This window comes from Dermacentor albipictus, chromosome 7 (genome assembly GCF_038994185.2).
Source record: "Dermacentor albipictus isolate Rhodes 1998 colony chromosome 7, USDA_Dalb.pri_finalv2, whole genome shotgun sequence".
Taxonomy (NCBI): domain Eukaryota; kingdom Metazoa; phylum Arthropoda; class Arachnida; order Ixodida; family Ixodidae; genus Dermacentor; species Dermacentor albipictus.
In genome coordinates this window covers 81,966,891-81,980,148 of record NC_091827.1, presented here as the reverse complement: position 1 = coordinate 81,980,148, position 13,258 = coordinate 81,966,891, and the positions used below count along the sequence as shown (strand labels likewise).

Here is a 13,258-nt window from a genome sequence, read left to right as displayed (position 1 = left end):
CGCGCTTTTAATTTTTTGGGGATTCCTTCAGACGAGTACGGACAAGCTGCTCCGCGTGGTCAGCAGGGGTGTAGCGGGCATACTCGCTGCTTGGAGCACTAGCAGAGCGAAGTGAGACGTCCAAGGGCACCACCGGGTCGTGACCGAGCAGGCAAAACCGCGAATAACCGGTGCTTTCGTGGCGTGAATATTTGTAATATAATGTGACGTACGATAGTGCAATGTACGGACAAGCTGCTCCGCGTGGTCAGCAGGGGTGTAGCGGGCATACTCGCTGCTTGGAGCACTAGCAGAGCGAAGTGAGACGTCCAAGGGCACCACCGGGTCGTGACCGAGCAGGCAAAACAGCGAATAACCGGTGCTTTCGTGGCGTGAATATTTGTAATATAATGTGACGTACGATAGTGCAATGTCACAGTCACAGTGTTCTGGTGAGACGTGTATAGACAGCACGTCGGTGATGGTTCGGTTAAGTCGCTCAGTCAGAATATAGTTCCGAGAATGGTGGCGTTGAGAGCATGTGCTTGGTAGAGCAAAAGTGCAAGATGTCGGCGACATGGGTGGGGAAGGTACGACCACGGTTCGTGAGTAGTTGACATGGGGCACTGTCCCGGAGAACACTCGGCGTCCTAAGGACGTCCTCAAACGATACAAACGTTCTCACAGTTTTTGCGACGTGCTCGCTACGTCACTGGTTCATCCTGAAAGCACTTTTGCGGGATTTTTAAGGATGTCTGATTCTGCAAAGAACGTCCACTGCAAAAAATATTGAGGACATGTAGCTTTACGTTATAAGAGACCCTGAAAGTGAAATTTTAATGACTGTTTGGGTTTATAGGCGAAACATTAACTGATATACTTCATATAAGCTTGTTAGTAGGCCATGCAGCTTGATTATGAATCTTTTACACGTGGAGTTAACCTTTGAGGAACTGGTCCTGATTCCTCGCTATTACTTTTGATTGAACCATTTCTTGCAACTTGTTTTGTTCACATGGAGGCAATAACAGTTGCGGTTGGCAATGATTGAGTGAACAGCAAGGTATCCCGCGATATCATTAAGCAAGTGACTCGACTTTTTTCCTTGCTGGCACGTTGGCAGTTCTGATTTGAAAAGCCAAGCCAGTACAAGCTAAGTGCAACATTAAAGAAACGTGGCAGCAGACAGCGGGTACGTCCCTATCTTGTTTTTTCGGGGTGGCAGTAAGTGGAACGCAGATTATTACAGGGAAGAAATATATGCAGTAGTGGATGTTTTCACTTCGCGAACAACGCGGACAGAACCTTCAATAATTACACAGGGAATCAGACAGCTTCGCGCTACTTTGGAAAGGTGCTTGACTATATTGTTGTGTCGTTGAATCCTCGTGTGACGAGTCCGGTGACACCGCTGCTGTATGTGGCCCATGGACTCTTCTGCCTCACAACCGGCCCTGCATCTTTTTGGAACGTCTCTTCTTCATTTCAGACGAGTCGGATTGGGCATGGCGCCAGTGTGGAATTTCGTCAAGTCAATGAATTCCTTGCCCTTCAGGAACTATGTGTCTTCCCTTAGCCAATGGGTGGAATCCTTTGCCTTAAAACCTTCAAAAGACCTTCCATCGCGTGACATATGTAAGTGCGCGGTTCAAGAGTGAACTGATTTTTTCGGAGTTAGAATCGTTCTTCCTTTGGAAAAACATAGTCGTTCCGCATGGTGTATCGCATCGATTACAGTCTTCTTGGTTGCTGCGAATACGCAAGCTGAATAAGACGAGTGCATCATCTTCGAGAAGCGTTTTAAACGTAGAGCAGGAATTGTTGTCCTCAAGCCGGTGATGCCCAAACCCCCCTGTTCAATTGACGCATAAAAGAATCCGATAGGCACATCATGCGGCAGTGCCAACCATTTCCATGTGGTGGCTCTTATTGCTCTATCTGCTGCATTTAGTGTGTTTGCCGAAATAGGTCCGAGAGTTAAACGATGAGTTAATCTTTGCATAAGGTAGTACCTCAGGATCACCAATCTCTGCTGGGGCTTGCAAGGAGCACTGGAAACTCGCTGTAATAAAGCAGCAATCTCATGCCTTACTGGTCCCTGTATTCTCCCGGTAGCAGAGAAAGTGACACCGCGATACTGCCACAGAGAGGTACAGTTCTGTGAGGACATTTGTTCCCCATAAATCCAAAATTTTATGTAAAGATAAATCGTGGATATGTGGTCTTTGCCAGAAGGTAGAATGACTAACCTCGAGGACTTGGCTGCGTTTGCCTTAAAGCCCCTCTTCGAAAAAGAGTTTTCAAGCTTCCGTATGTGCTCATTGAGTCCATACTGTGTACTAGCAGCTACGATCAGGTCATCGGCAAAGGCTATAGCTGAGATCTGCAATCCCTGGCACCGAAAGGAGAGTTCAGGATTCAGTTCATCGAGAAACTCGCCGATCACAAGGTTGAAGAAGAGTGGCGAAAGGGGATCCCCCTGTTGCACCCCAGCAACTGGAAGGACTAATAATTAACTGTCGCCGTAAGTAAGAGTTGTAGAGGAAGTCACATAGAAGTCCTGTACGTCTCGTATGAAATCCTCCCTCACACCTTCCGCCTTAATCCACGAAGGATCGCAGGATGTACTGCGTTATCAAATGCCTTACCAATATCGACAGATTCCATGGCGAGCGGAACATGTGAATGTCTTGCCTCGTCGATAATAGTAGCCAGAAGCCTGATATCTTCAGCACAACCGTTGACTAGGATGAAGGCCCTTTGCCTTTCATCGAGTTTGAGTTCGGATATAAGTCGTTTGAAATAGATTTTATGCAGCAGGTGGACCAATACATGAGGTATGGTAATAGGCCGGTGGTGTGACGGAGTTGATGCTTCGGGTTTCTTGGGTACAAAGATTGTGCGAGATTGACTAAAAAAGATTGGTAGACACTTCTGCAACATGAGTAAGTTAAGCGATACATTTAGCACAGCCATAGGGACAGTTTCCAATCACTTGGCTGTATAGCCATCTGGGCCAGAGCCGAGTTCTCCTTTCGAAGTGCTTCCTTGATTTCTGCCCCCGTGACGAACCGTTGCAGGTGAATTGTCTCATGTGGTCTTGCCACATTTGGGTCTACCCAGCATGCTCCCTCTTTTCCAATATAGCTCTCCATTCTTGAACATTTGAGGCTCCTGTACAGTTGACTCTGCTCCCCCCCCCCTCATCAAGTATGCGTCTCACGCAATGAAACTGATGTACGGTGTCACAGGAGGGTCATAGCTACTCCCGCCACTTACCCGCACCTTTCTGATTTCTTTTACGTAGCCTCTGAGACCTTCGCATGATCGGCGGAATACCTCGCCGTCAAAGGAGAGAATCTGTCTATCCTTATGCTCCAGTCCCGCTTTCTCAGACTCCACTGCGCCGATCGCGAGGATCGGCACCTAAAAACAAAACATTTTTTTGCGCTAAACATATTGAAGGCACAATGCTTCCAGTGCACATGCGCATACGGCGACAACGTTGCTGAGAATACAACTCAGAAATGCACCTTCTGGTTAGTGTCGTAAGAAACATGGTTTCGCCGCCCCGCCGTCGCCACTAAGCGGTGCGTGAATAGGGTCAACGCTCCTAATGTCCAGGATTTCTAAACGTACGTCCACGCTAGAGGAAAAAAACGCGCGCGGCATGCCAGCAGAAAGCCCGCCGCGTAAACAGGCCAGCGGCAAGCGTTTTCTGACGTGGAGTAAGTTGCATAGGAATGGTTCTGCGGCTTCCCGCTCACCCCCAATCGGTGAGACCAATGGGGGCCTAACCAATTCAGTCACGTGGGTGCAACCACTCAAGAAAATATACCCTAATCCCTCAACATTGCGGGTCGCATCCGCAGAGATTCCAGCTGAGAGCTATAGCATATCACATGCTCGCCGCGGTGGCAAAGATGCCCGCTTGCATGAACATGTCAATGCTGGCGCGTTTTTGTCGGGAGCGATTTTCCGCGCACATTCTTGCAGCTAGTGTAGAAGTGCTATCGTGCTCAGCATAAGCTGCACCGCGAAAGCACGTGTCAAAACAGTCGCGCTTTCTACAGCTTACACCGAGTGTGATTGTAAATTGAGGCCGCAGGTTTCATTCATGTTCCTGCACATTATGTTCAGCATAACGCTAGGCATCACGTTAAGAGACAGAACGAGAGCGGTTTGGATCTTAGAGCAAACGGGCATAGCCGACATTCTAATTGACATTAAGAGAAAAAAAAATGGAGCTGGGCAGGTCATGTAATGCGCAGGTTAGATAACCGCTGGAATATCAGGGTTACTGAATGGGTACGAAGATAAGGGAAGCGCAAGCCAGGACGGCAGAACACTGGATGCGGTGATGAAATTATGAAATTCGCGTGCGCTAGTTGGAATCGGTTGGCGCAGGACAGGGGTGACTGGAGATCGCAGGCAGAGGCCTTCGTCCTGCAGCAGACATGAAATGGGCTGGTGGCGGTGGTGGTGGTGGTGATGATGATGATGATGATGATGATGATGATGATGATCAGCGCTGCTGCAGAGGGACCAGTTGTAGATAGAGTGTAAGAATAACAATTTATTTCATGCTAGCGATGCTACAGCATAATTGCAGATACTTCGAAATAGGTACAAGTATTATTCAAATCGGTAGAGTTTTGACTAGACGCGCTCGCCCGTTGTTGAAAACGGTGAGCGGTCCGAGTCCGTGCGGTTTTCCTCGTCCCAACCAAAGTCCTTCGGCTTCATTCCGGTGTTTGCCGAGGGGTGAGCTTGTGCGTGGGCTTTCCGCAACGGAGGTTGCCAGTTACTTTCTATTGTGGGCGCGATTTTCCTGCAAAGAAAATGTAACAGCTCGAATAGTTGGTATTACGTGCGAAAACAAGTAAAATTTCTTGATTTATGCACAGCAATTCGTGACATCAAGAAAGAATTGTACGGCCAGGAAATATTCACTCTTTGAATGTCGAAGGGAGTCCTTTGCGATCCGCTAAGGGAGGCCTTTCTCATCCGTCAAGAAATGCGACTATTTGTGTCAATTTTTATCGGCTCCAGCGGAAGCGAAATACACGAACTACTTATGTAAAATTCGATGGCCTAATCACTTTTGCGCGTCATTTTAAAACCGCAAAATTGTGATTACAAGTAAAACTGCTTGTATTGTGAACAGGCATTCATGCTCGTCTGCTCGCGTATTATTGTATGGTCGTTGTGCACTGCTAAAACTTTTACTATATCTTTTCTACTTGCAACGTGAGCCTTGGGAATGCGTGTAAAATGCCTTGAGCTCGTCCGAATGCCGTATAACTCTAGACACGGAAGAAGAAATTGCAGGCACTTCAAAATTTTTTTTTTCTGAGTCATTGCTTCCAATATTGTACTGCGATATTCTAATAGTGCGCCCCAAGCATAAAAAGGCGTTGACATTTGTCTCTTGCAGCCGCCATAGTTCAATGCTATTTTCTTTGATTCATTACCTTTTCTTTTTTGTCCCCATATATCTGCTTTCTAAGAGTGCGGAACATAGGTTAGTCTGGTCCTGTCTAACATGTTTTCTCTTGCAGTAAGCAGTATTTCTTTCTCTTTCTCGCGTTTTTTTTGTGTTGTGTATACATTTTTATAACGTTTATTAAGATGTATGTATGTTAAGATGATGTCCCTCATGTAATGTCTCAACAGAGACCTTTGAGGAAATGAATAAATATTATGTTTTGTTGTATGCCCATTAAATATACTTTTTTAGTCAATCTGTGACGCCCCCCTTACCAAATGCATCATACCAGGCCTGTAAGAAAATCTTAAATAAATAAATAGGTAAACAATAAATAAAAAAATAAATAAACGTGGTAGCCATTCAATGCATCTACAGATAACAATTTGAACGCCTTCCAAAGTAAACAGCGCTACTTATTCCGCATACTAGGAGAATGCCAGCAAACTTGAAAGTAGAAAAATCGAGAAGCAGACGTAGACAAAGCGACAGGAAGGTGGCAGCCCCCTTCCTGTCGCTTTGTCTATGTCTGTTTCTCGATTTTGCAACAAAAAACTGAAACCGTTAGAGACAGAAGTCAGATAACAGGCAAAAAGGAGAACTGAATATATCGAAATCGTCACGCAAGTTATTTTGTTGTGTTACAAGACCTGTTACAGCGTTAGAGGTGCAGGAGCAATACACGTAGAAAATGCTAGGATTGTGCAGGTTAGGACGAGGAACGCAGAACGTTACAGCTGACAGTAGCTGCAGACAGGAGAAGTGGTTGTGGATTAGTTTATGCAAAAATAAGTAATCACGGTATTTCCGCCTTATTTCTAGGTGTCTAATAATAAACATGCACAGTACTCCCTCATAGGCATCAAGTACATGGCGTCCGGGCAATCGACCGTAAGGGATACGATTGAAACGTCGCTGAACACATTCAATTTTTGCAAGATTTGTCAAATTTTTACACCCATACAACAGAGCTAAACTCTAACTTCGAGCGGACAACATAAGAATACAATAGAATAACGCAGTTCACATTTGTAAACTTTTAGTCATCCTTGATGAGGCCTAACTTCCTGTAGGATACATTAAGAATGCTTGAAACATGTTCTTCGAAGGTTAGTGGGGAGTCAACCAATATTCCTAAGTCCGCGTACAACTCGCTCTTTTCAAAGAAATGTTGTCAATCTAGTGTTCGTGTATTAAAGGGCACATGCTGCGATTCAAGGAAAAAACAAATCTCTTAGGTGGATTAATGCGCAAAAAGTTAGAAGCACACCACTGTGCAACAGAATTAACATCTTCCTGTAATAATTCACAATCCTGCTCTGATTCTATTTCACGGTAAAGTTTAATAACATCAGCGCATAACAAGATACGTGAATAAAGCGAACATTCTTCAATGGTGTTAACAAAGATATTGAAAAACAATGGACCTAACATCGACCCTTGCGTAACACCGGAAGTTGATTCATAAGGTAAAGAGTACTGAGCACCAACGCGAACATAATTTAACCGAGTTGACAGGTAGTCTTTAATAAGCGTGCATACCCTAGTACTAATGCCGTAACTCAAGATTTTATGGAGAGAGAAGGTAATGAGGCACAACATCGAATGCTCGTGACAAGTCGAAGTATACAGTGCCTAATTGTCTTCGGTTAGCAACAGCGGGTCCTGCTGCACCAAGAATAGAAACAAGGTTTGTTTCCGCAGATCTACCATGAACAAAGCCGTGTTGGTATACACTAATCGTATCCTTAAAGAAAAACGACAGATGTGTAAACACAGCTATTTCAAACACTTTTGCAAACAGACACAGGAGTGACATGGGGCGACAATTTTTGATGTCACTCATGCTGCCACATTTATGAACTGGCGCAACTATTGCCTTATTCCAACAAAAAAGAAAGACACTTGTACGCAAAGCAAGATTAATGATGTTTATAAGGAGAGGAACAAAAATAGAAGAACAGCCTTTGATAACATAATTTGGTATGCGGTCGTAAGCGAGAGAATGCTTTGGTTTCAACTTATTCATGGCCGCAGCGATATCGCGTTCTGTAAAACTTGAAATGTTGAAGCGGTCACTGAGACTATCCATACAGTCACCAGAGGTAGGAGCATGCGCTGTATTTAGGAAAACAGGAAAAATGTTCTGCGAATGCATTGATGATATTATCTCAGTTTCTAAGAATGCCTCAAGATGGATCATTTATGACATTAATTTCAGCCCGCTCAGAACTGTAATATTTTACATAGGACCAGAAACGTTTTGGATGGCATGTTATGCGCTCTTCGAAAGGCTTGACGTATGCATCGCTGTCCTACGCATTACGCATTTCACCTGGCTTCGCAAGACACTAAATTTTTCGTACCACTCCGATGATTATGATTTCTTTACCTTCCTATGGTCCTTTAGCTTTTTACGGAGTAGACCCCGTAATTCCTTAGAAAACCCCGTAGTATAGCGAGCAGGACGAAATTCTTTGCAGGGAATGAAGGCCTTCAAATCACATTGTACATTATGAGTAAGGATGCTAACTGCTTTGTTGATCGCAGTGTAAGTAAAATACCGTGTGATCCATGTAACTTGAGCCTATATAGTTATTCGATTGAGTACTCCAGCTCAACGATACATTTGTGCTAAATTCCACAGGAAATTAAAAAAATTCACTTAACGTTAAAATGAAACACCATGTATATACGCCAGTAGCTGTTAAATTTGACTAATTTTGCCGCTTTTCTCCTTCGCGTTTCGGCAAATGCGACACCGTCGCACACGGAAGCCACACTGACTCATCGTGGGCTCCAAGAAACCGAATACGGTATGTTCTGCCGGGCTTGTCAGAGTAAACACACGTGCAGAAGTTACGTCCTTGTAGCTTTCGCTTCAATGACCCTCCCCCTAAAAGCATTTGCCATCGAGTGCAGTACAGACTCACTTCGGCTGCGCCGCAGTCACTGCACTGGCGGCGTTCCTATCTCCTCCATACACAACCACCACCAGCAGAAGCAGGGCGATGAGGAGGCTGCCCACCATGAGACCCACGCCAATCGTCCAGGTCAGCAGCCGGTCTTTGTTGCAGCACCGCGTGAGCTCTGGCTTATGTGGTGGGCTACATGCCTTCGCAACCTTATGAAAGGCCGCGCGGGTGCTGTCTCGGCTCTTCGCTCGCGCCACCAGTGGCTCGATCACGGCGCGCTGCTTCTCCTGGGCACGGGTCCTCACTGCAAAGAGCGGCGATGAATGCTACAGCGTGTATTGAATTCGAATCAAGTGCAGCAGAATGCCGTGATTCCACAACGAGAGTTCAAAAAGAAGAAACACGCGAAAAAAAAGCATACACACTTGATTAGGCACCGGCCTTGGCACGGCCTTCGTCAGGGTAAAAATATGTATGGACACCAGAAATGAAATATGCCATGGACATAACACATTTAAATATGTCTGAACAACAAGCCGACACTGTCACCCTCGATCACAGTGCGGACTGCTGTTAAAAGGAAATCTAGCGTGCTGATCTTTTACTTTGCTGGTGCGCTAGCCTTAACTTTAAGCTGGAACGTTACCAGTGCAACTCACAGGTGCGCAGAAACCTGCCAGCGTCCCCAACTGCAAGTAATCTGCTGCAAAGGTGGCCGATTGTTCACTTGCCAGACGGACAACACTGGAACACGAACGAGTGCTCTATACTACTGCGTTCTCTTTGGCAGTGGACCGCGATGTGATTTGACTGTGGTGGTGCCTTTGTGACGCCGTGCCTTGTGGCTTGTCACCCATTCCCATTTTACCGACTAATGTCCAAATACAGTTCTATATAAAGAAATTTTGAACGATTTTTTCACCTATTTCTCTGGCCACGAAGCGTACATGTGTACAAAATAAATAAATCAAATCTTCTTTGGCTTCAAACTTACTTAACATAGTAATACATATTTAGTAATAGGTTTTTTCAACTATAATAAGTACACTCGCTTCAGCATATTATAAACCCTACTATAGGATACTCGTTATGCTTCCCATGCCTAAATCGGACTTTTTAAGCATATGGCTTAGCCTTAACATACATGCTATGTTGGATATTTTCAGCGTGAACATTACACTTTAAAATAGGTAAATCACCGTTCAAGGACTATGCCACGCTTCGATTATTTTGTGCCATTTTTCGACGTTTTTAGGGCCAAGAGCACCAGCGGAATTGTAGTGATGCCTTTGCACTACAGGAAACAACTGGGTTGCGAAGTCGTGGGCAAATATTTCCGAGCTCTACGGTAGAATTAGGTCATTAAAGTTAAGGTATCCCGAAAACTAGGTAAAGTGAGGCGCGGCCATTGCAGTATACACGTGTCAATTGGTAGCGACTGATTTAACTTCTACATTTTCGAGACATATAGGCTTTCTTTGTATTTGCCAACAAAGGCGGTGATCCCAGTGACCAGATTTACCAGTGTGGTGAAGAAAGTGGGAAGATGAGAAATTGCCGAGGCACATTGGAGCCCACTCTTACACGCCACAGTTTTGTCGCAGCAAACGTCTCGCTCGGAAAGCAGCGTTCGTACGATTTTTGTTTCTAATTTTCTGCTTCTCTTCCTTTATCACCATCCCGTCCCCTGTATATGTCCTTGCGGACTCGCCCAACCTTCTTTCTAGTTCTCTTCCATTTGATTCGCTTTTCCTCTTGCGCGCTGAGCCACAAATGCACGAGAAAACGGCACGCGATGGTGTGCGGGACTAGTACACAAAAGACAGAAAAGATATAGCGCTGTGATGAAAGACAGAAAAGCAATAGCACTCTGGCGGTGAAGGAAAAAGATGTTACCACGTTGAGATACGAAAACCAGCTACTTTGATTTCTCTACTCACCCACTTGCTCCGCTCACGCTGTCTTGGCGCACTTCGTCTTCGCTGGAAAGTCGGCACATCGGCGCCACCACAGTACAAATAGGAAGGAGTAACACACCAGAATCGACAAGGGAAGTAAGTTGTCTGCGCAATCTTCTATTTAACTGACCTGCACTATAATGCGTCACTCTGGCTTTTCTTTTTACTTTCCTGTCTTTTAGGGGGGGGGGGGGGGGCGGCCAGGGGGACACGTTTTTGTTGTTCACTCTGCACATGTCACTTTCTCCTTCCAATACGCTCGATTTGCCGGACATCGCTTGTCCCTTGTTTTTCCCTTTCTGGTTCTCCGGTTCGTCGTGAGTAGCTATCGTGGTGAAAGAACTAGCTCAGCATAAAAACGAATAGTAACCATTTCTCGCGTTTTCCCGTAAGAAACCTTGTTAGCCTGTTGAGGAAGGTTGAGGAAGCTAGGATACAAAGTAGAAATAAAATTTTTTGATGTCAAATGAGACTTGCTTCACGCTTTCGCAGTTTTCGCACTGGTTGTTTGTCCCCTCTCAAAATTGCGCGATACATCCATATTACCTCGGTCCCCTATTATATTTGCAGCTACGAGTGGCCCTTCATTGGTTCAGTGGAAGGATAAGGTGAGTTGCCCGTTACGTACCGACAGGCGGCTCTGAAAATACAGCAGGAGCCGCCGCCTGGTGCTCCACTGGGCCAGCACCGCAAATGCAGATACGCGAGTCCTGGCGCTTTACCTCCGCCTTGTCCGTCTCTGTGTCCGTTCCGATGGAAGTAGTCGGCCTTACTCGCCGTTCTCCGCACGCGCATCGGCAGCAGGCAGTGCTGGCTGTGAAATATGCACCACTATGTTTGCGGATACTTCACGGGCATGAATTTTAACAAACAATAACAGATGTCCTGATCACAAGTGAGAGCGTACTATTTGTAATGCGAACTCTAGTACTGAAATAGGGGCAATCAGGGTAAGTGGCAAGCGATTAGGCGTTAAAATAGCCGAGCGGGAAACACGCAATACATAGTTTTTAATTCCTCTCGTAAGCTACACATGGAGGTTCCATTCCCATTAGAGAATATTGAAAGGCACATCAGGGCATAAGCACTGTAAATTACCTGGGGTTTATGTTTAATAACAGTGCTCGAGCAATAGATGTCGAGAGGAGTGTCGAACCAGCAAATTATATTCCTTGTTCGGTCACCGTTTTTCAAATCAAGCTTCCTTGTTCCTGCGAACAGCTGTCTTCTTTCGGAGTTATACTTAGATGACGTTAAGCCTTATACAGTAAAAGCTCATTAATTCGAACCGCAAGGGGAAGCCGCTTCAGTTCGAATTAACGAAAGTTCGAACTAACGAAAGTGAAGGAGAGCAACAGTACACTGCGATTTCGAAGCAGTAGGGCATGTCAGAAATTTGGCGTGTCAGAAAAAGATGGCGTGTGCCGCGGGCACACGCCATCTTGAAGTCGAAGCTCTGGGTCCGACTATGCCACACTACCGATGTCCACCGAAACGAACGTTAGCCGAGGCTTAACACCATCACAATGAATCGCGATGGCCGATACCTCCTAAGCTGAAAACAGACGTGCACAACCGATGAAGACTGCCGAGACAAAGACGCTGAACATGTGAAGGTGGCGAAGGCCCTGATTCGTTGGTTCTTGATTGCAAGCGCAGCTGCGATGTACTTGATTCGCTGTGTTACGATGGCGCTTCCCGTGCCATCTCCGCACAACATTAGCACCTGTACAAGATTTGCAAAGCCTCCGAGATTCGCAACGGGCACGAAGTCTCGGAGGTTACGTAGAACGGAGATAATAATAATATAATAATATTTGGGGTTTTACGTGCCAAAACCACTTTCTGATTATGAGGCACGCCGTAGTGGAGGACTCCGGAAATTTTGACCACCTGGGGTTCTTTAACGTGCACCTAAATCTAAGCACACGGGTGTTTTCGCATTTCGCCCCCATCGAAATGCGGCCGCCGTGGCCGGGATTCGATCCCGCGACCTCGTGCTCAGCAGCCCAACACCATAGCCACTGAGCAACCACGGCGGGTTAGAACGGAGAGGCGGCAGCTGCCGCTGCCTTCTGGCTGACCCCGCGTCGTTTAGATTTTTTTTTCGATTTTGCCTTCGCGCGTCGTTCTCTCCGTTTCGGAGGCAATACAGCCTTGTGTGTAGGCAGTAGGCGCGTTTCTCTGGCCGTGTGCCAGGCGAGCGTAGTTCGAATTATCCGTGAGGGAACCTTCTCGCGTTCGAATTAACGGACTTTTTTATACATACACTTCTGTGGAGCTTGGTCGGACCAAATCGTACAGTTCGAATTAGCCATAAATTCGAATTATTGAAGTTCGAATTAACGAGCTTTCACTGTAGTAATAATATTCCCAGGTATCTGGCCAGAGCCTGTTATAGACTTTTGAAGTGCCGAAATTTTTGATACGTAAAAAACGCTAGAATAAATTTTTCGACGTTTTTCTATCTTCCAGTTGTACTTTGTTGCACCCTGTGGCATTAAGTCATTAAGTCATTAAAACTTGAACATTGGATTGCCCGTTTTATGACTCCGTCACATTTCAATATCAACAGGACGCCACTCTTTCAACAAGTTCAGATACCAGTTCATGTTTGTGCCTTTTGGATTGTGCAATACCACCCGCAAACCAATGGGCTCACCGAGGGCGATGTACATTTCTGACCATCATAATGACTGGAACAGCACTTCGCCATACGTCCAGTTCGGGTACAACTCAACCCATCACGACAGCGCCAGTTTTTATAAATTTTTTTTGCCGTTTTACTTCTCGTTTGGCTCCCCCAGCCTTTCATTTCGATACGCTACTTACCTGCTGTTGTACAACATAGCACAAAGTACGCCCGCGATGCTGACGCTTGAGCCCAGCTGATCAGCCCAGCTGGTCAGATCGCTCAT

At 45.8% G+C, this 13,258-nt stretch overlaps 1 protein-coding gene across 1 annotated transcript; it reads right to left on the bottom strand.

Annotated features, from left to right (window-relative positions):
- Positions 1 to 4,535: 4,535 nt before the first annotated feature.
- Positions 4,536 to 13,258, bottom strand: LOC135896905 (uncharacterized). Its single transcript, XM_070521999.1, has 4 exons — positions 13,173 to 13,258; positions 10,969 to 11,186; positions 8,401 to 8,686; positions 4,536 to 4,810 (listed from the first exon to the last, which is right to left on the bottom strand). Exons 1-4 carry the CDS (start codon positions 13,256 to 13,258, stop codon positions 4,639 to 4,641), a joined length of 762 nt encoding a protein of 253 aa, XP_070378100.1. The 3' UTR covers positions 4,536 to 4,638.